At 44.3% G+C, this 19,656-nt stretch overlaps 1 protein-coding gene across 2 annotated transcripts; it reads left to right on the top strand.

The window, feature by feature from the left end:
* The first annotated feature begins 439 nt into the window (after positions 1-439).
* LOC148480503 (C5a anaphylatoxin chemotactic receptor 1-like) lies at positions 440-12,397 on the top strand. Of its 2 annotated transcripts, none has more exons than XM_088454320.1 (2): positions 440-467; positions 10,615-12,397. In XM_088454320.1, exon 2 carries the CDS (start codon positions 10,655-10,657, stop codon positions 11,705-11,707), a length of 1,053 nt encoding a protein of 350 aa, XP_088310446.1. In that variant the 5' UTR covers positions 440-467; positions 10,615-10,654; the 3' UTR covers positions 11,708-12,397. The 2 variants fall into 2 exon arrangements, with proteins under 2 accessions (XP_088310446.1, XP_088310445.1); XM_088454319.1 differs by lacking the exon at positions 440-467 and adding an exon at positions 486-536.
* The last annotated feature ends 7,259 nt before the right edge of the window (positions 12,398-19,656 follow it).

Raw genomic sequence — 19,656 nt, 5'->3', positions numbered from 1 at the left:
ATTTTGTATAATCAAATAGGACTTACATACATTTTTCTGGTGTAAAATAAAGTCCATCGTTGTGATATATTTTTAACGGGTTAGGCAGAGTAAGCCAAAAAACACTCGGACATCCGTTTTTTAATTAACTTGCTTCACTAAATCGTCCAGTAGTTTTTGAGATTAACACAAAAAAAAACAGACAGATGCCTACCAGGAACTTTATTTTATACTATGTATAGAAGATATATATATGTGTGTGTGTGTGTTTTAAAACTTTAAATAAATATAATTTACGATGTTAGCTATTTTTCCCTCACAACAATAGAACTAAAGCTCAAATTTGGGACAAATAGAGGACAGGACAGCCTATAAGTGATGTCATATTATCTTGATGGACGTCTGCCACAAGACCTTATTAAAAGAAGGAAGTGATCTCTTAGTTTAATAGAGAGAGCTGTCAGAGGACACCAGATCCCTTGTTCCTGGTAAGTACTATAGGATTTCCATATACAGACAGCAGGCATATAAATGCATCTCAGCAAGTTACTAAAGAGGTATATTTAGGTTAAGTAACACTTTACTTAAAATGTAGTAGTACTGTGTACTATATGTTTAGTAGATAAACATTAGCGAAAGTATAGAAGTATTAACTCACTGACACACATAATACATAGACATTCTGTATATTTATTTAAAGCCAAGTAGCACTATTTTACTGAAAAAATCTAGGTACTATGCTAAGGGGCTGAATCTATGGTTTTACTTGCACTATTTTTTTTGCTTTGTTCCCAACTGAGAATCAGACCCTAAGAGTGCAATAATATTGATACCTTGAAATTGTAGTACACATTATTAAAGAGTAGTAGACCCACTCTGGGGACAGTGGCAGGTGGGGAGTTTTGGCTGGGGCGGTACACCTACCAAACTGTAACGCTAAGGCGAGCTCAGGGAGGAGAGAAACCTCCCGTGGAGCAGAAGTAATAATTTCTAGTACTAATTTACAGAAAGTTTAACAATATAATTATATTTAAGATGTAATGGTACGTATTTAATGAAATGAGGAAGTACTAATTTTCTAAATGTGTAATAGTAGTTTACTGGTATTATTATACTACTGTATAGTCTAGCATTACCAATTCACCAAAAGTGTTCTAATACCACATTACTGAAATTCTAGTAAATAATTGACTGAAATTACTGTCATTGTAAAGTATGGTAGTATTAATTTACAGAACAAATAGTAGTATAAGTGTAGTAGTATTCATTTAATGGAACTGTAATAGTATTACTAAAAAGTATAAATTACTTAATTGAAAGTATAATAGGTTTATTTTTTTTACCTAAAGTAAACTAGTATTATTTTACTTAAAGTATACTTAAAGTATAGGAGTATTCATTTACTACAAGTTTAACCATATTATTTTACTGACACTGTAATAGTATTCCTTTATTAAAAGTACAGAAGTATTATTTTATTGTAAGTAAAGTAGTATTATTTTACACAAAGTAAAGTAGTATTTCCTTACTGTGAGTATGTAATCATATTATTATGCTGAAAACTGTAGCAGTTTTACATTATTGAAAGTACCGAATTATTGTTTTGATGTACAGTAGTATTTTTCTACTTAAAGTATTATTTTACTCAAAGTACATTAGTATTATTTTAAAGTATAGCAATATTACTTTATCGAAAGTATAGAAGTATTAATTTACTGTAAATGGAGAAGTATTTTACAGAAATAGTATTACTTTTTTACTCAAAGTGCAATTGTATTACAGGTTGAGTCTCCCATATCAATTCAAAATATTCCGAAATACGGAATAATTTTGGCATGACTGAGATAATAAAACCTTTGGTTTTTGATGGTTCAATGTACACAAACTTTGTCTAAGGCACAAATTATTACAAAATATGGTATAAAATTACCTTCAGGCTGTGTGTATAGGGTGTAAATGAAACATAAATTTATTTCATGTATGTACACAAACTTTGCTTGAGCCACAAAATTATTGAAAATATTGAATAAAATGAGCTGCAGGCTAGGGCCCTGATTCAGACCCACTCGCGAGCGGCTGTCCGCTCGCAAGTGGGTCGATGGTCTGCACAGCGCATGCGCACGACGGAGGGAGCTCCGTCGTGCGCATGCGCGAGACGCGACGAGCGAAGGACTTTCCTTCGCTCGTAGTGTCTGATCAAAGGGGGCGTGCTGTCGATGTTGACTGACAGCACACCCCCTTTGGTGGGTGTGCTGGGGGCGTGCCTGCCAGACGGAGGCGTTCCCAAGGGAACGCCTACTGTCAGAAGCCGGCCCCACTGACATCACTAGTGATGTCAGTGGGAGTGATTTTGGCTCTGATAGAGCCAAAATCACTCCTGGCCTTGCGGTTGAGAAACTCAACCGCAGGCTTCTGCTCGCAGTGGAGATGGTCGCGATGGTCAAGACCATCGCGACCATCATCCTGCACGCTCGTATATGCTGTGGGTGGTGACCCACAGCTATATGAGCGTCCAGGAGGACGCTCCATATTTATGGAGGTGGGCCCTGATTCAGAGCGAGCGCTCTGGTCAGAGCGTCTGGCTCTGAATCAGGGCCTATGTGTATAAGGTGTATATAACACATAAATGCATTCTGTGTGTATATTGGGGTCCCATTCCCAAGATATTTCATTATGATATGCAATTATTCCAAAATACGGAATATTCCGTTATCCAAAATACCCCTGGTCCCAAGCATTTTGGATATGGGAGACTCAACCTGTATTTTACTTAAAGTATAATAGTATGCCTTTACTGCAAGTGTAATAGTACTATTTTACTGAAACTGTAATAGTATTGTCTTAAAAGTGTAGAAGTTTTATTTAACTTTTAAAGTGTAGTAGTATTATTTTACTAAAAGTCTAGCAGTATTATATGATTGAAGTATAGTATTATTACTTGACTGAATGTGTAGTGAATACCTAGGATATTTCCCAGGAACAGAGTCTAAACCAGGGGTAGGTAACCTGTGCCACTCCAGCTGCTGTGTAACTACACATACCAGCATGCTTTGCCACAGTTTTGCTGTTAAGGCATGCTAGGATGTGTAGTTGAAAAAGCAGCTGAAATGTCATTAGTTGTCTGCCCCTGGTCTAAACAATAAACTGATGGAATAATCATAGTAATCAATAAACAAAGAATAAACATTAACAGATTATTTACTGTACACCTGTTATTCCCTGAGAAATAGAATGTGTCGCTGGTTCTAACTATTATGAGGCTGATGAAGAGATGAGTGCAAGACTGTTCTGTTGACCCATCTAGCACGGTTTGATACTGCACATGTTCTGTAGACGAGCTGTTAGAAACAATGGGGTATAGAGTGAGAATTTTTAAATTTAGATGTTGACTAAAGCCACCAATTAGATTCCAGCTATTATCTTCTAGAAGGTGCTAGAAAAATGTAAAGTAGACTCTGATTGGTTGCTGTGGATAACATCTCCACTTCTAAAAACTCTCACTTTAATAAATATACCCCAAGGAGTCTTATGGCACATACACATAAAACGATATGCTCCATGAGCGATATCGTTAAGTGTTTTCCCTGGAACTGACGGGCTCAATGTCAGGAACGATATTGAGCATACACACTGAACGATATCGTTCAGTGACGTCACCCCGTCACATCCCCATACCTGCAGAATCTAATGATATCTTCAGATTGTCCTGCAACTTCAGGCGACGGAAAACATTGTTAACGATCCGCAGGAGCTCGCATCGTTAACGATATTGCGCATACACACTGGATGATATTGAATGCGAACTATATCGTTATCGTCGATATCGTTCACTTTATCGTCTAGTATGTATGAGCCTTATGAACTTCCATCTGCGGCTGAATGCTGCTAACTGATAACGATGAAGGCTGTGAAGCCAAGCGTATGCATGGGGGTTGTGTAGTAACAAAGATGCATATTACTTTACTACCAGATGAATATCCGCACTTTGGGTCTGATTCAGACCCGCTCGCGAGCGCATAGTGCTCGCAAGAGGGTCAATGGTCAACCGGAGCTAGTGAGAACTTCACTCGCTCCGGGGCTCGCTACAAAACAGGGGGCGGCTGTCGATGTTGATTGACAGCTCGCCCCGTTTTGTAGGCGGGGAGGGGGGTGGCTGGACAAATGGAGGCATTCCCGAAGGAATGTCTGCCGTTTGTGGGCGGCCCTACTGACATCATTCGTGATGTCAGTAGTGAACTTCCTGCTCTATTAGAGCAGGAAGTTCACTCGGGCTTGTGGGAACTGAGGGCCTGATTCAGAGCCGCTCGTTCGCTCTGAGCGATGTTCGCACAACTGCGCATGCGTCAAGGTCGTAATGCGCATGCGCAAACCAGTCATTGCGGTCGGAAATCAAGCGCTCGCAAAACAGCGAGGGACTGCTAATTTGATTGACAGAATGTACCGTTTGTGGGTGATAACAGGGGAAGGTGCTTGAAAACGGGGGAGTGGAGATCTGAACGCAGGCGTGCCTAACGGTCAAAAGGGCGTTTAATGGGAGTGCATAATTAGTAAAGGAGTGTCATCGACCACGTCACTTGGTTGTCTTTTAGCCTGAACTGCTCGCAGTGATTGCGGTAGGAAAAACCTACCACAAGCACTGCGAGCAGTTTAGACGCCATTCGATGTACCCGATTAATCTAATAAATACCGGAGATGACGTGTGATGCGAATGGCAAAGGGGTGTCTTTACAAAATAGCGAGCGCATTTTTCGTTCGCTCGCTAAGACAGAGAGGCGTCAACAAACCGCAATGAGCGAGCATACAATTTAAATAGCCGGCCCCTTTTTTTGAACGACCGTCCGCAAATAGCGTCCAGGTCTGAATCAGGCCCTGAGACCCTACCACAAGGGTCTTGTCGCAAGCCCGATGGTTGCGATAAAGGCGACCATTGCCAGGCCGCTCGCAAAAGCTGTGGGTGGTCACCCACAGTTATGTGAGCGGCCTGGAGGCGGATTTTTTATTTTATGTAGGGGTAATGATGCAACTATGAATTGGCCCCCACATGTCTTCAGAAGTTGAAGTGAAGTTACATGTTAAGTTAATAGGAATTATCATAATCATAAACCTCATTAAAAACAATAGTTGTCCTGATTAGATTGTATGATAGTCCGCCTCTTTAGCATGCTGCAATCAGGGATACCGAGAGAGGGGGGGCGCGGGTACAAATTATCCGGGCTTCCTGAGGGGCCCGGCGGGTGCCCAGGTCCGATGCCACCGCCTCCCTCACAGCAGCCCAGCACGCAGCGTGTGCTGAGCTGCAGTGGGAGACTGCTCGTGGTTGCTGAGCAGCAGCCACAGCAGTCTCCTATGCCTGTGGGGGGAGCGATCACACTGATTACGTCCCCCCTGGCTTTGCGCCGGGCTGAGGGGGCTCAGAGCGCCTCCCTCGCCAGCGCACACAATCATTTTTTTTTTCTCTGAAGGAGGCGTGGCCACGCCTCCTGCGATTAAGCCATGCCCCTTGTTACAAGGGCCAGCCGCGGCTCTTGGCAGGCCTGGCTGCAATATGACATAAAGTGTGGCTTGTACCTTCATATAACCTTCTTTATCCAATATATAGGCAGGCGACAAGGACATAGGAGCTCATTTAGACCTGCTCGCAAGATGCGGTCGCTCGCTGGCAAAAAGGGGCCAGATATTCAAATTCCACGCTCACACTGCGTGGCGTAAGGACGCCCTCTATGTCTTAGTGAGCTACATCACTGAGCGCTCGCTAGTGTATAAAGACGCCCCCTTTCCCCTTGCAACACAAGTCATCTCCTGGAATTGTTTGATTAATCGGTAACATCGAGAGCCATCGGAGCTGCTCGTAGCCCTTGAGGTAGCCTTACCCCGCCGCAAGTACTGCGATCAGTGCTGGCTGAAATACATGCAGGTGACGTGTACAAATTATGCACGCCCGTTAAATGGCGTTTTGTCGGCCTGACACACCTGCGTCCGCAACACCACTCCCCCGTTTACAAGCACCTTCCCCTGTTACCACCCACAAATGGCACTGTCACTCAAAGTAGCGGGCAGTCTGTGTACTACGAGCACACGACTCCCCATCGCTGAGACTGGCTTGCGCACGCGCACTGCGAATTATATGCATGCGCACTGAGCAACAATCGCCCGGCAGCGAGCGATCGCTCCTTAGCGAACGGCTCTGAATCAGCAGTGAATGAGATGCTTATCAGATGATATGACACAGGAGACAGATTGGAGATAAATGCTTTCACTAACTCCTCATTTTTTCATTTTCATGGTTTGAGGTTATAAAAAAAAAAGCTGAAGAACCAGTCACACGCTCAGCACTCACACATGCAGTATGTAGTAATCTCCAACAGGCTCTGATATCAGCCCTGTTAAGAAAGAGATTGCAGAACTCTACAAGTTAAAGGAACATGTAAACTGTTCTTACAAAATGGCTAAAGGAAGAGTTGCACAATAAAACAGTACTAGCACAATATTTAAAGTGGATCCATCAGCTGCATTCTGTGAATGTAGCAATTTATGGGCTGAAGCAAAATGAAAAGGTACCATCAAATCACTAGGAACTAGATGCGTCTATCCTCCAGAGGTAGGAACGCCCCTAAAAATACCCCCCCACACCCCTTTATCTTATTACAATAATCTTGCTCACTCACAGGAACTCTCATATCGGTGCTGCTACACTAAACAGCGCGCACTGACCCACCTGCATACTTTCTAGTAACGTCTGCCAGCTTCTCCTGAGATATCTTGCTCCATAAACCCACAGTACATGCCTTGGTAGGAGCCAATGATAGCCAGGCACATGGTGGGTCCAAGGCGTCTATTCACTGCACATTGTTAGTTTATGCTTTTAAAAGGTATCCACTGTTTTTAGGTGATAGTTTAACTTTAAACCAAACATTATACATCAGAAGGAGAAAGGAAATGATCAAGTAGTACAAATATAATGTTGCAGAAATCCCTTATTCACATCCATTAGTGTGTGCAAAGCTGGATTAAGGCTTTGGGGGCCAAGGGCACTTAAGATTGGAGGTTGTAAAGAGGGAGTAACATTTAGGATACAGGGATCGGGTCATAGTGAAACAGGAACATGGCCACACGTCAAGCCCCCATTTCACTTCATGCGGGGGGCGTGCACATTGCTTCCCCAGCTGCTGGGCTGTCCCCAGCCTCATGCACACAGCTGGTGGGGGTGTTCCCTCCCGACCTTTCGTCCGTTCAAGAGGTGGGACAGTACCCAAAAAACAGGACTATCCCACCAAAATCGTGATGGTTGGGGCATGTATACATAAACATTGTCACACACACATATCATATAGCCACATACAATAACACACATATGCACATACATATATACAGTCACAGACATACAGTCTTACACACATATACATACTTACAGACAGACAATATAGTGTCCCCCCTTCCTCTTACCTTACCATTGATGGTCAGGGGCCGTAGTGTATGCATACACCCACCAGTCTGTTTTAAGATGCCCACTTGTGCACGTCATGTCCAGGAAGTGTATGCAACCATCGGTACATCGGATGCTATCGTAGCGTTTGAGGTTGACCATACCCTGCCGCAAGCACTTCAGCGTAATAACAAGCCAGGTGACGTGTACTATGATGCTGTCTTATAATTATACACACCTCTAAAACGCCATTGAGATGCTCAGGCACGCCTGCGTTTGCTCCTACACTCCCCCGTTTTTAATGGCCAGCCCCTGTTACCACCTACAAAAGGGCTTCCCCTGTCACTCACTCTGCTGGGCTGTCTATGTGCAGCGAGCGAATGCATTGTGAACTTTGACTAAGGTATGTGCATGCGCACAATGCATACACACTGCATACCACGTGTAGCAGCGAGAGTATGCGTCTTAGCGAGCGGGTCTGAATGAGCTCCATAGGCCCAAATATAAAAGCCTATGATTTATAGGAGCCAATGCAATTCCAGTGATTAGACTTAAAGAGGCAGTCAATTTAAAGGCAAAACGAATGCAGGTTATTATGTTTGGCCCATAGAGTTTATTTAATATAATACTTGGCTACAATGATACAGACAATGGAAATCAATTTCTGGGGCAGGTTGTACTAAGCTGAAAAAATGCGGTCAAACCAAGGAAAATGCCATTTTCAGAGGTTTGGCCGTAATTACAGTATGCTCCAAGCTCTGGAAATCGTAGTTCATATCTATAGATGGCGTTGCCTTATAGAAGCCTGAGAATTTTACCTGTTTTCTCTGAAAGGTATCCAACAGGAACCCTCCCAGGGTCCCACGTGACTTGCACTTGTGCTGGCCAACGGCGGAGATGTGCAGAAGGACTCTCTGGTCATAACCCTGGAAGACCGACCGGGGCCGGCGGAATGCAGCATAAAAAACACCGGAATTTGAATCCCTGGATTGGTGCCTCCAATCCCAGGATTTTCGTGATTAAGCTGCGTCAGGCTGCACATCTTTCTTCAGCCTGGGCAGCGCTGAGCACTAGTTCCATTGGCCGTGTGCCCATTCTTATACAGCCACACATGCCCACACTGTGGAGTCTGGTGTGGGCGGTCGGCTATTGCTAAGTGGGGGCTGACTGCTGACACTCTCACTCACTCTGTCTGAGTGGTGCCTGCAGCCTGAGGAGGAGAGGACTGGAGTTGAGTGACTGGCTGCTGTGAGAGAATCACAGTAGGAGGCAGGACTCGGGACTGTCAGAGTAGATATATTATTCATAGTCAGACACAGAGTTCATTCTGTTAAATTTGACTTTGAACAAAGGTTTTAGCACTTGATGGCTGTCAGATATTCATAGTCAGATCAGGGACCATCACCATTCTGTTGATACTTGAATAACTTAAGTTTTCCTTTAAAGGCTTTAATACTTGTATTTTGAAATTTTTTATAAAACAAGTAATTATCACACTTTTATTTGTACTAGTCACTCATTTAAAACGTACAGAATAATATTTAATTCAACTCAATCCAGGAACCCAGCGCTGGCTTTCTGATCAACATTGTGGGTGGGATGTACTAAAGGAGAATTTTTTTTTTTTAATTTTTTTACCACATTCCCCATATGTACTGAGCCGGTGCTTCGTGCTGGTGGGTAACGCCATCTTCAGGTGGCGTTACCCAATAAAAGACTATGGGCTTCTTTTCAGGACCCCCCCCCCTAAGAGGGATCCAATCAGATCCCCCCCAGCTTCCAATGCAGCCTTCTGCACATGCAGATGGTAAATGCAAGTGGCAATTGTCATTGATGCATTGCGGGTTGGGGTGTAATTATCATGTGATGAATATGCACCTTAGTTAGACAAATTTACAAATATATGATGTCACTGGACACTTCATGGTTCCAACTCTCAACAATCAGAATCCCTATGCATGATCATACAATGTTTTAAAATTGAGAGCAAACTTAGCGGCAGGTACAACATAGAACCATGCAACATGGCACTGCAATGATCAGCAACATCTACAGATTGCTCCTTATTTATAACTGAGTTATATTTATGTGACTGATTGTACTGCTTGTAATTATAATAATCTCTGCATTTGTAGAATAAACGTATAATATAATTGAATGATTTCTGTGAGTGTGTGATAAACAAGTTTTAAGGGAAGATCCCAAGTAGATATATGGGGGAACATTTATCAAAGCTTGAAGAGAAATAAAGTGGGCGGAGATACAGCACCAACCAATCAGCACCTGTCATTTTTCAAACACAGCCTGTAAAGTGACAGATTCTATATAAGCTGATTGGTTGTTACTTTATCTCTCTTCAAGCTTTGATACATCTCCCCCATAGTTATAATTATACCACTGTCAAACACCAAAGTCAGCACAGTGTTTAAACTCCCTGGGTGGGATGCATGACGCATCGCACTCGCAATGCATTCCACCGATCATCGCATGCATGACAGAGTTGGTAACGCTGGTGTGCACGACGATCCTGGCCAAGCACCGCTCTGTCGGTAAGAGCGGCCCTTTGCGATGGAGGGACTTCCAGGTCTATGACCCAGAAGCCCTTCCGACGTTCTTCCGCGCATGCGCAGAAAGACTCATGCGCCGTGGTGGGAGCTGGGAGGGATCCGATTGGAATAATCAGCACTCAGTGGAGAGAAGCCCATAGGCTTTTATGGGTAACGCCATTAGGAAGATGGCATTACCCACCGCATCCAAGCCCCGAAGTGCATCGCATTCCCATGCTTGGTGCATATGAGAGATGCGGTCAAACCCGCATTTTCGGGGTCTGACCGCATTTTCCCCTTGATGCATCCCATTCCCTAACTTTCAAGAAAGTATTTGTGTGATTCTTCGGTAATTAAAGCAGGATGGCTACTGTAGCATTTGGAATAACAAGTCATCTGTTCTGTGAATGGCTACGTGTAGTGTACATGGACAGCCCTACCACTAACAGCAAGATGCGTGGGTGGCAGGAATGGGGGAACTGTTGGGCAAGCCACTTGAGGGTATATTATTGACAAACAGGAAAGATATAACTGTTGAGGGTTTTGATGACATTTGATAAACAAGTAATCAGTCTGGTTGCTCAATATACAATATTACATGGCACTTCTATACAAATATCATAATGTTTACCAGTAACAGAATAATGTGGCCATTGTCTTTTACAGGTCTTCAAAGAAACTACAGCATTTATCTGATCAATTTGTCATGGAGTATACGGACATGGAGTTTCCTGCTCAGAATACCACTTACGACTATGACGAAAGCACTAATTCCGTTCCAACAGACAGCCCGTGGACCCCACTTTCCCCTGTAAAGTGGGTTTCGATGTTCCTATACATCATAGTCATTGTGCTTGGTGTTCCTGGAAATGCGCTGGTTGTGTGGATAACTACCTTTGAAATGAAAACCTCAGTAAACACTGTGTGGTTCCTAAATCTGGCAGCGGCCGATCTTTTGTGCTGTGTCTCTCTGCCATTTATCATCACGAATTTGGCCCTTGGATACTGGCCACTGCGCCTCTTTGCCTGCAAGTTTCTCACTTCCCTCCTGTTGGTCAACATGTACGCCAGCGTCCTCCTCCTCACTATGATCAGCATCGACCGATGTGCCTTGGTAATGAAACCCGTCTGGTGTCAGAACAACAGGACTGTCAGAAAGGCATATTTGGCATGTTTGGTTATGTGGATCCTGGCAATCATCCTAAGCAGCCCATCGCTGATCTTTCGATATACACGGAAGAGTTGGAACGGGAAAGATGTTTGTACTTACAACTATGATCTGCTTGGATTCCACAAAAAGAAGGTGGAGGCAGCGATTACCATTTTTCGCCTGTTGTTGGGTTTCATCATCCCGTTTTTGGTCATCACTGCTTGTTACAGTGTGCTGATGAAAAAGGTGAGTGGAAAGTTCACAAACTCCAAAAAGACGCTGAAGGTAGTCCTTGTGGTGATCATCGGGTTCTTTCTGTGCTGGTTACCTTACCATGTGGCTGGACTCATTCTGGCTCTAAACTCATCCAAATCGCCAATTTACATATCCACTCAAAATGTGGACCAAATTTTCATCTCCATAGCCTTCATCAACAGCTGTATTAATCCAATAATTTATGTGCTAGTGGGTCGAGAGTTCAAAAGCAAATTTAAGAGATCGATCAGCTTTATTATAAAGAACGTCTTGGCAGATGAAATGAGCCAGTCGTCTGACTCCAAGAGGTCAAAGTCAACAACCTACACCAAGAACACAGAGGCTAATGTGTAGTGCACAGTAGAAATAGTGTAACTTTCTACTACAGTGTTGTCCATCATCTTAGTTATGTAAGGCACCATATGGTAGAAGGCTGGCGGTATAGGTGTCAAATTAGAAAATGGCTAAACAAAATGTTTCAGCTAGTCTTCTGAAGAAACCATTGATAATTAAGGAAAGGAACTTTTACCAAAATTTGCAATTTATCATCCACTACTGCAGCTATACTGCGAAGTGCATAAGAACTTGCTCCTTTCCACACACCATATGCTTGGACGATTACAGATCGCAACATCTCAGACAGCTGCTCAATGGACATTAAACATTAAGAGTTCCTGCATACAAACATCACCCACCGCCTGGGAACCGCATTCATACCTGTAAAGGATCGCTCAGTTGAGATACTTACCTGGAGGGACAAGACGTTCCGCTTCACCACAGGAGACTTTCATCTGCCAAAATTTCTGTACAAGAGATCATTGGACAACCCAAGTTGGGACTGTTTGTTCTTGATTCTGACAATTGTTGCAGTATTCAAGTTTCTATGACTTCATTTATAAAGATACAAGTGGCATTCCCAGTACTTGTGATTTAATGAGGACTTTATACCTGTCCATTGTCACAAGTAATCCTATTATTATTAATATATATTATATCTTTTTCTTATTGACTGAAGTCATGTTTTGTGTGGACTATGATTTTAAAGTAAAGTGTACGTGAATTAAACCAAGATATCAACTTTATTCCATGTCTTTATTTTTATCCTCCTGAAGATAAATACCCGGCATGCTTGGTAGCGTGATAAAGATCTACTTGCACAGCAAAGACCACTGCCCAAAACAGTGTGTATAGTATAGAAAACGTAAGGATTGTCAGTGGCGTCCCTCCCAAAGGTGACACCCGATGCAGGGAGGGCAGTAGTGCGCGTGCCGAAGCCATGCGCCGGAAAAAGGGCCTCACGGTTTGGAGACGTGGCCTTGCAGCTCAAACCCCCATTGTAATCCATCCAGGGGTCCCGGAGGTGCGGACTGCCCCCGGGGACCACTCTGTGTGCAGTGCCGGCTCCCTCCCAGTGTCAGGAGCCGAGTGCTGCAAGTAATGCTACAGTGCAGCACCCGCCCCTGTCACTGATGAGGAGTCAGAACTTTGGTGTCACCCCATGGCAGGTGACAACCGGGTGCGGCTCACAGCCCCCTTTGACGCCACTGAGGATTGTACATAGGTGACCCATACCCACCACATACATTACTATGGCTAACGTAGCAGTTTCAGTACTGGGGGCACTACTGGGGGGGGACGACTGCTACTGGGGGCACTGCTGGGGGGACTACTTCTGGGGGAACTGCACTGGTGAGACCATTACTGGGGGCACTGCATAGGGGGGATTATTGCTGTGGGCACTGCTGGAGGGACTACTACTTGGGGCACAGCTGTGGGGGGACTACTACTGGGGGCACTGCACTGGTGGGACCACTACTAGGGGCAGTATATAGGTAGGGATTACTACTGGGGGCACTGCATAGGTGGGGGACTACTACTGGGGGCACTGCTAGGGGTGGAGACTACTACTGGGAGCACTGCATCAGGGGGACCACTACTGGGGGCATTGCATAGGGAGGGTTACTACTGAGGACACTATATAAGGGGCACTGCATTGGGGATGACTACTGGGGATATTATATAAGGGGCACTGCATGGGGTGGCCACTACTGGGGGCACTGCATAGGTGGGACCACTACTGAAGGCACTGCAAAGGGGGGACCACTACTACTGGCACTACTGGGGGCACTGCATAGGGGGGCCACTACTGGGGGCACTGTATAAGGGGCACTACTGAGGGCACTGTATAAGGGGCACTGCAAGGGGGGACCACTGCATAGGTGGGACCACTACTGGGGGCACTGCATAGGGGGGACCACTACTGCTGGCACTACTGGCGGCACTGCATAGGGGGGCCAATACTGGGGGCACTGTATAAGGGGCACTACTGGTGGCACTGTATAAGTGGCATTACTGGGGGCACTGTATATGGGCTTGTGTAGCTATCTAAGGGTGGGGACGGGGGACGGAAGGCTAAAGAAATGCCTAGGGTGTCAAGTAACCTTGCACCGGCCCTGAAGGCACCCTAACAGTCCAGGTTTTAGAGATATCCACTCTTAACCACAAGTGACTTAATTAGTACTTATCCACCTGTGCTCAACCATGGATATCTGGAAAACCTGAACTGTTGAGGAGCCTTGAGGACCGTGTTTGGGACCCTCTGCCATACAAACAACTTTTTAGTAATTATACATAGTAATTATTTGTGGTGTAATTACCTTGAAGCAAAATTCATGACAGGAGATACCAAGATGTTCTAAAGTGATCTTTGTGCAATCTTTGATTTCACGGCCACAGTAAGTACAGGGACCTTCATCAGATCTATTAACAAATGGGATGAAATAGTTATTTAAGTATTTAAATAAAGTGTTAAAAAAATAGGCAATCAATGTAATTTATGAACTGCAAATTTGCAGACCCCAATGGAAGTTTATGTGCGCAATGACACCTAGGTTTTGGGTTGGTGGATGCTCTTGAAAAAGTGCATAGTGTAAATGATGTCCAATTTACTTCTCCATTAGGAAATCCCTCCTGTATTCATTTAAACCTTTGTATATTTCTCCTAAAATATGGGTTATTTTAGCATCATGTATGTCCAACTACATAAGAGCATGTGCACTTTTTTTGTTCAGAAATTACCTTTCATTGATACAGTACATATAACACTTACAAGTATCAACAGAGTTTACCATACTTTCCCCAAAACCAGCAGCTTCCTCTGTTGTCTTCTATGGCCCAGCACTGGCCTATTCTATGATATTACCACTTGCCCCTTTCAGACAGGTAGGGGTACATTTACTAAGTGAGAGTTTTGAGAAGTGAGTTTTAGAATAGATGTTGCCCATAGCAACCAATCAGATTCTACTTAACATTTAACTAGCACCTTCTAGAAGATAATAGCTAGAATCTAATAGGTTGCTATGGGCAACATCTCTTCTAAAACTCACTTCTAAAAACTCACTTTAGTAAATTTACCCTGTAGCATTGTTGTCAGTTATCAACACTGCAGCCTGTCTGAAACAGGCAAGACGTTAGCAGAATAGAAGAGTTCGCTGGAGGATTGGGGGAAACCCACTGAAGTAAAACTCTTCATTTTATCTTTTCCTAGTAAAGCAGAACTTTACTAACAGAATATGTATGTACAGTAAAAGAACATTAAGTGTTAAACACTACACATCTCAAAGGCAGAGGCGCTTCAAGAGAGGAGGGGGCTCGGGTGCAGACTCCGTACGGCCTCCTCTCTGGATGGCGCTTGCGCAAAGTAAACACAGGCAATGTTATAGAGTCTACTGTGCATGGGCAAATCTCCAGGAAAATGGCACCCGCACCATTTTCCCTATGATTCCCCAAAGGTCCATTTGTATTGTAGACCCTGCACCCATTGTAGATACGTCAATGCTCAAAGAATAGATATCATTAGCTTTATTTCCTAAAAGTCAGGGAGGAAGCTGCGCTAAGGGCTTGATTCAGAGCCGCTCGCTCGCGCAGTGCGTTTGCAAGCGGCCTGATGTTCTGTGTACGTGCATGCGCACGCTTCGTTCTCATCCCTCTAGCTCGCCCAGCAAAGGCAGCCCAGGGTAATGAGTGACACGAGAGGCCGTTAGTGGGTGGTTACAGGGGTAGGACACTAATAACGGGGGGTTAGAAATGCGAACGCAGACGTGTTTCAACGCCGTTTTAGAGGTGTGCATAATTAACAGGCAGCGTCATAGTACACGTCGCTTACCTTTTTTGAACACTTTCCTCGCAATGCTTGCGGTAGGGTAAAGCTACCTCAAGCACTGCGTTCACATCCGATGGTGCTCGATGTACCAATGTTTTAATACACTTCCTGGAGATGGCGTGTTGCTGGTGGGCGGCTCTGCCTGTGCGATTGGGTGTACGTATACACAAAGTGGCCGCTTGCTAAGACATGGTGGGCGTACTTATGGCTTGGCGACCGATCGCTTCCCGTGGCGTCACTTTGACAAATTTGTATACGCATCCAGCGAGCGTATGCAGATAGCGAACGGGTCTGAATCAGGCCCTAAGTCTTTTCCGCTGATGTAGAGAATAGTGTAACAGATTGCATTGGCATTTCATGTAAATAAAATGTTACTCTTTTCTTATACGGAGAACACACTAACAGCAACCTAAGTGGTAGATAAGGATAGGGCAACAGTAGCTACTATATTATCCCATACTATGAAAACATACATTAATTTGTTCACACATTCAGTGAAAGAGATTCCGATTACCATAAATATAATGTTCTATTGTTAGTTAACAAATAATCCAGAAACAAAAACATTATGGGGACATTTATGAAAACTAGAAAACACATGGACATATTTCTCAGTATGTAGTATGGGACTCACCAGCTGCCGAACCCCTTGTAGCTGCCATCTATCGTGCTCAGGGCGCTCGCTCTGAATCAGGGCCCTCCTAACTGAAAATGGAGCGGCCTCCTGGCCGCTCGCATAGCTGTGGGTTACCACCCACAGCATATGCAAGCGGACAAAAAGATGGTCGCGATGGTCTTTGACCATCGCGACCATCGGGTTTGCGACGAGACCCTGCGGTAGGGTCTTGTTGCCGCAAGCCCAGGAGTGATTTTGGCTCTATCAGAGCCAAAATCACTCCCACTGACATCATTACTGATGTCAGTGGGGCCGGCTTCAGACGGTAGGCGTTCACATGGGAACGCCTCCGTCTGGCAGCCACGCCCCCGGCACGCCCACCAAAGGGGGCGTGCTGTCAATCAACATCGACAGCACGCCCCCTTTGGTGCGAGACCCGGAGCGACGGAGAGCCCGTCGCTATCCGGGTCTTGCGCATGCGCACGACGGAGCTCCCTCCGTCGTGCGCATGCGCAGTGGGGCAACATCGACCCGCTTGCGAGCGTCCTTTGCTCGCGAGCGGGTCTGAATGACCCCCTGAGCTCCTTGCTTTGTGACCACTCACACAGAAAACCATTCAAAGTACCAGAATGCCATGCGCACGAGACAAGGATCCAGCACTCCAATTTGGTTGGACAACTGAATGGTCGGCATCGATAATATCCATTGATGTGCAGTACTATGAACTCTTGCTCATCGATGGCAAGAAACCATTGGCAGAACACCACTGGTATTTTGGACCATCGATGGTCCGTACATGCGCATAGGACGGAGACCTGCTTCTTTGTTTATAAAAGATGTAATATGAGCAGCCTGGGAGGCACTTCTTGTGAGGGGTTACCAGCTTATATTAGCCAGCCTGTGGCTCTCCAGTCAGGGCATGCTAGGAAATACCCTGTGAATATATATAAAACTCTCCCAATGAGACCCTGCTGACTGTCCATTTTATATATATTTTTGCATAGTAACCAAGATATAGATGAATAATTTAGTACATGAAAGAAGGCAAAACTGGGTTATGGTGGAACTGAAACAGCACATACTAAACTTCTATTCTATACATCTTAAGCAAACCTGATTAAACAAGCTGCCTGCTGCATGATGGGCTGCTCATAGCTTGCTATACTGTATTTTAACTTTGTTATCAAATTGATGGGGGGGGGGCAGATTATTGAGGGTACATGAATGACATTTCATTGAAAGTGTGCTCCATACGATTCCTATATTTTGCAACACACACAATAATAATATGATTACTGACACATGGATTCCTCTCATTCTCTTAGATTACCGTATTGGAGCACTGTTGTACAGGTAACTGGAGCTGCTGCTGTAGGACACTCGGTCCGAGTTATTTGAGAAGTCTGGAAAGCTTCTGTCAGGGGAGAAGAGAACAAATATATCAGCAACACATGGAGGACAGAGCATGCAGACACTGAGACTGTTCCCCCCCATAGCATAAAAGTGGGACCGCGCCTCATATCCATCCCAATCGGGTGCTACTGAATTGCTAGTACTGTCTTCTAGCACCATCATACTGTGTCTTCAATTACCAAAATTAATTCTCAACATACCTATAGTGCAATATAATATAATAGCACCTCTCTATTCTAAACCAATTTCTCTAATATTATATCCACTCCATGCTCCTATTTAACACAGTTGCGGAAGCCATTTTCCGTCTCTTACTTCTGCACATAATTACACTTGTATACACTACCTGATTATGTGTAAGGGTCTGCTATTTATTATGAGACTCATGCTGAATTACATCGCAATAGTGTCTACGTCACAAGTATAAAATGCCTCCCCCTTTTGCTGTAATAGTGGAGCTGGCTGTACACTCAAAACGTACCCAACAAAGGCAGTATATGTTTTAGGGTCCACACATATGAGACTGATCGCTGCAATTCCCCGATCCCCCGACGCCTGGGTCTGGGCATCGGGGAAATCCAACAAAAGATGATCAGGATCGGCAAATAAGGAATTTTATAAAGCAGATATTCCCCGTCCGTCGTCTGATCGCATCCGACGCTCATCAATGTCCACGGATAGGCAGTTTGGATCGCAGATCACCTGATCGGATTGTCAACGGAGGATCCTGGATAATAGGAGTCCCATGGTGAATGCAGGAAGTACATAACAAGCTGACAGGTGGTCTGAGAGAAAGACATACACATATGTATAATAATAATTACATTATTATAATAAATCATTATTGTAACACTAGGGCAGATGTATTCTCTGAAAAGTGATAAAGTGTAGAGTGATAAATTACCAACCACTCAGCTCCTGTCATTTTTCAAACACACCCTGTAACATGACAGGAGCTGAGTGGCTGGTCGGTTATCACTCTGCACTTTATCACTTTTCAGAACTTAATACATCTGCCCCACTAATGTTATTACACATACTGGGCCTCATTTAGCGTTCGGAGAAAATCCGGTTAAAACATATTCTATTAAGGATCTATGGAAAGCTAGGGCTACAGAAGCATCCATAGGGTATACATGTATCCCAAAGTATAATCAGGGGTGCCGAGATTGGGGGGGGAACAGGTACTATTTGCCCGTGCTTGCTAGAGGGGCCCGGCACCCCCCCTTCCTCCCCTCACAGTAGCCCAGCACACAGTGGGATACTGCTCGCGACTGCTGAGCAGCAGCCACAAGCAGTCTCCTATGCCTGTGGGGGGGAGCGATCACACTAAGTTTTTCTCAAGGGGGCATGGCCACACCTCCAGCGATTAGGCCACACCCCCTTTACCTGTGCACAGCTGGGCTCTGTACGCCCCTGAGTATAAAGTATAAATTGAACATCACAGATGACTAAAAATTTTAAAAAAAAACAAGTCTAAAGGGGCACATCCACTAGACGATCTACTCCCTGTCCAATCTCTAAACGATTTTCCCTTGTTTTTTTCCCTTGAAATTTTATCTTTCAGTCTGAACGATTTGCAAACTATCTTTAATAGATCAAGTGAAATTGACCTGCATTTTCAGTCAACTGACGAGACGATCAAACGACCAGCGGGAGCGCGCATCATTGATCGTTAACGACCAAACACTGCACGATTTATAAACAATTTTTAAACGATTGAACGATAACGACGTCGTTATCGTTCAATCGTGTAGTGGATGCCCCCCTTTACCCAGCAGAGGTTGGAGATTTCAGATTCTCACTTGTGTTGACATATTCCTTTACAAAAAGTACTCCTTTATTGCTAGCAAAATAAAACAATAAAGGGGTCTATTTACTAAGCAGTGTTAGGAGACAGAGTGAAAAGTGATAAGAAAGTGATAAGGTGCCAGCCAATCAGCTCCCAACTGTCATCTGTGTTTGAAAAATGACAGTTGGGAGCTGATTGGCTGGCACCGTATCACTTTTCACTCTGTCTCCTAACACTGCTTAGTAAATAGACCCCAAAATGTGTTAATTGACATGAATGAATGTATTTATTTCATATTTGGATCTGTGACATCATCAAAC

This window comes from Taudactylus pleione, unplaced genomic scaffold, assembly GCF_031769625.1.
Source record: "Taudactylus pleione unplaced genomic scaffold, aTauple2 ptg000612l, whole genome shotgun sequence".
Taxonomy (NCBI): Eukaryota; Metazoa; Chordata; class Amphibia; order Anura; family Myobatrachidae; genus Taudactylus; species Taudactylus pleione.
This window is presented reverse-complemented; position numbering and strand designations above follow the sequence as displayed.

Excerpts from the sequence above, each read along its gene's own strand:
- LOC148480503 (XM_088454319.1), top strand. The coding sequence starts at position 511 with ATGCATCTCAGCAAGTTACTAAAGAG. Across the intron at positions 537-10,614 it reads CTCAGCAAGTTACTAAAGAG|GTCTTCAAAGAAACTACAGC; the intron begins GTATATTTAGGT and ends TGTCTTTTACAG.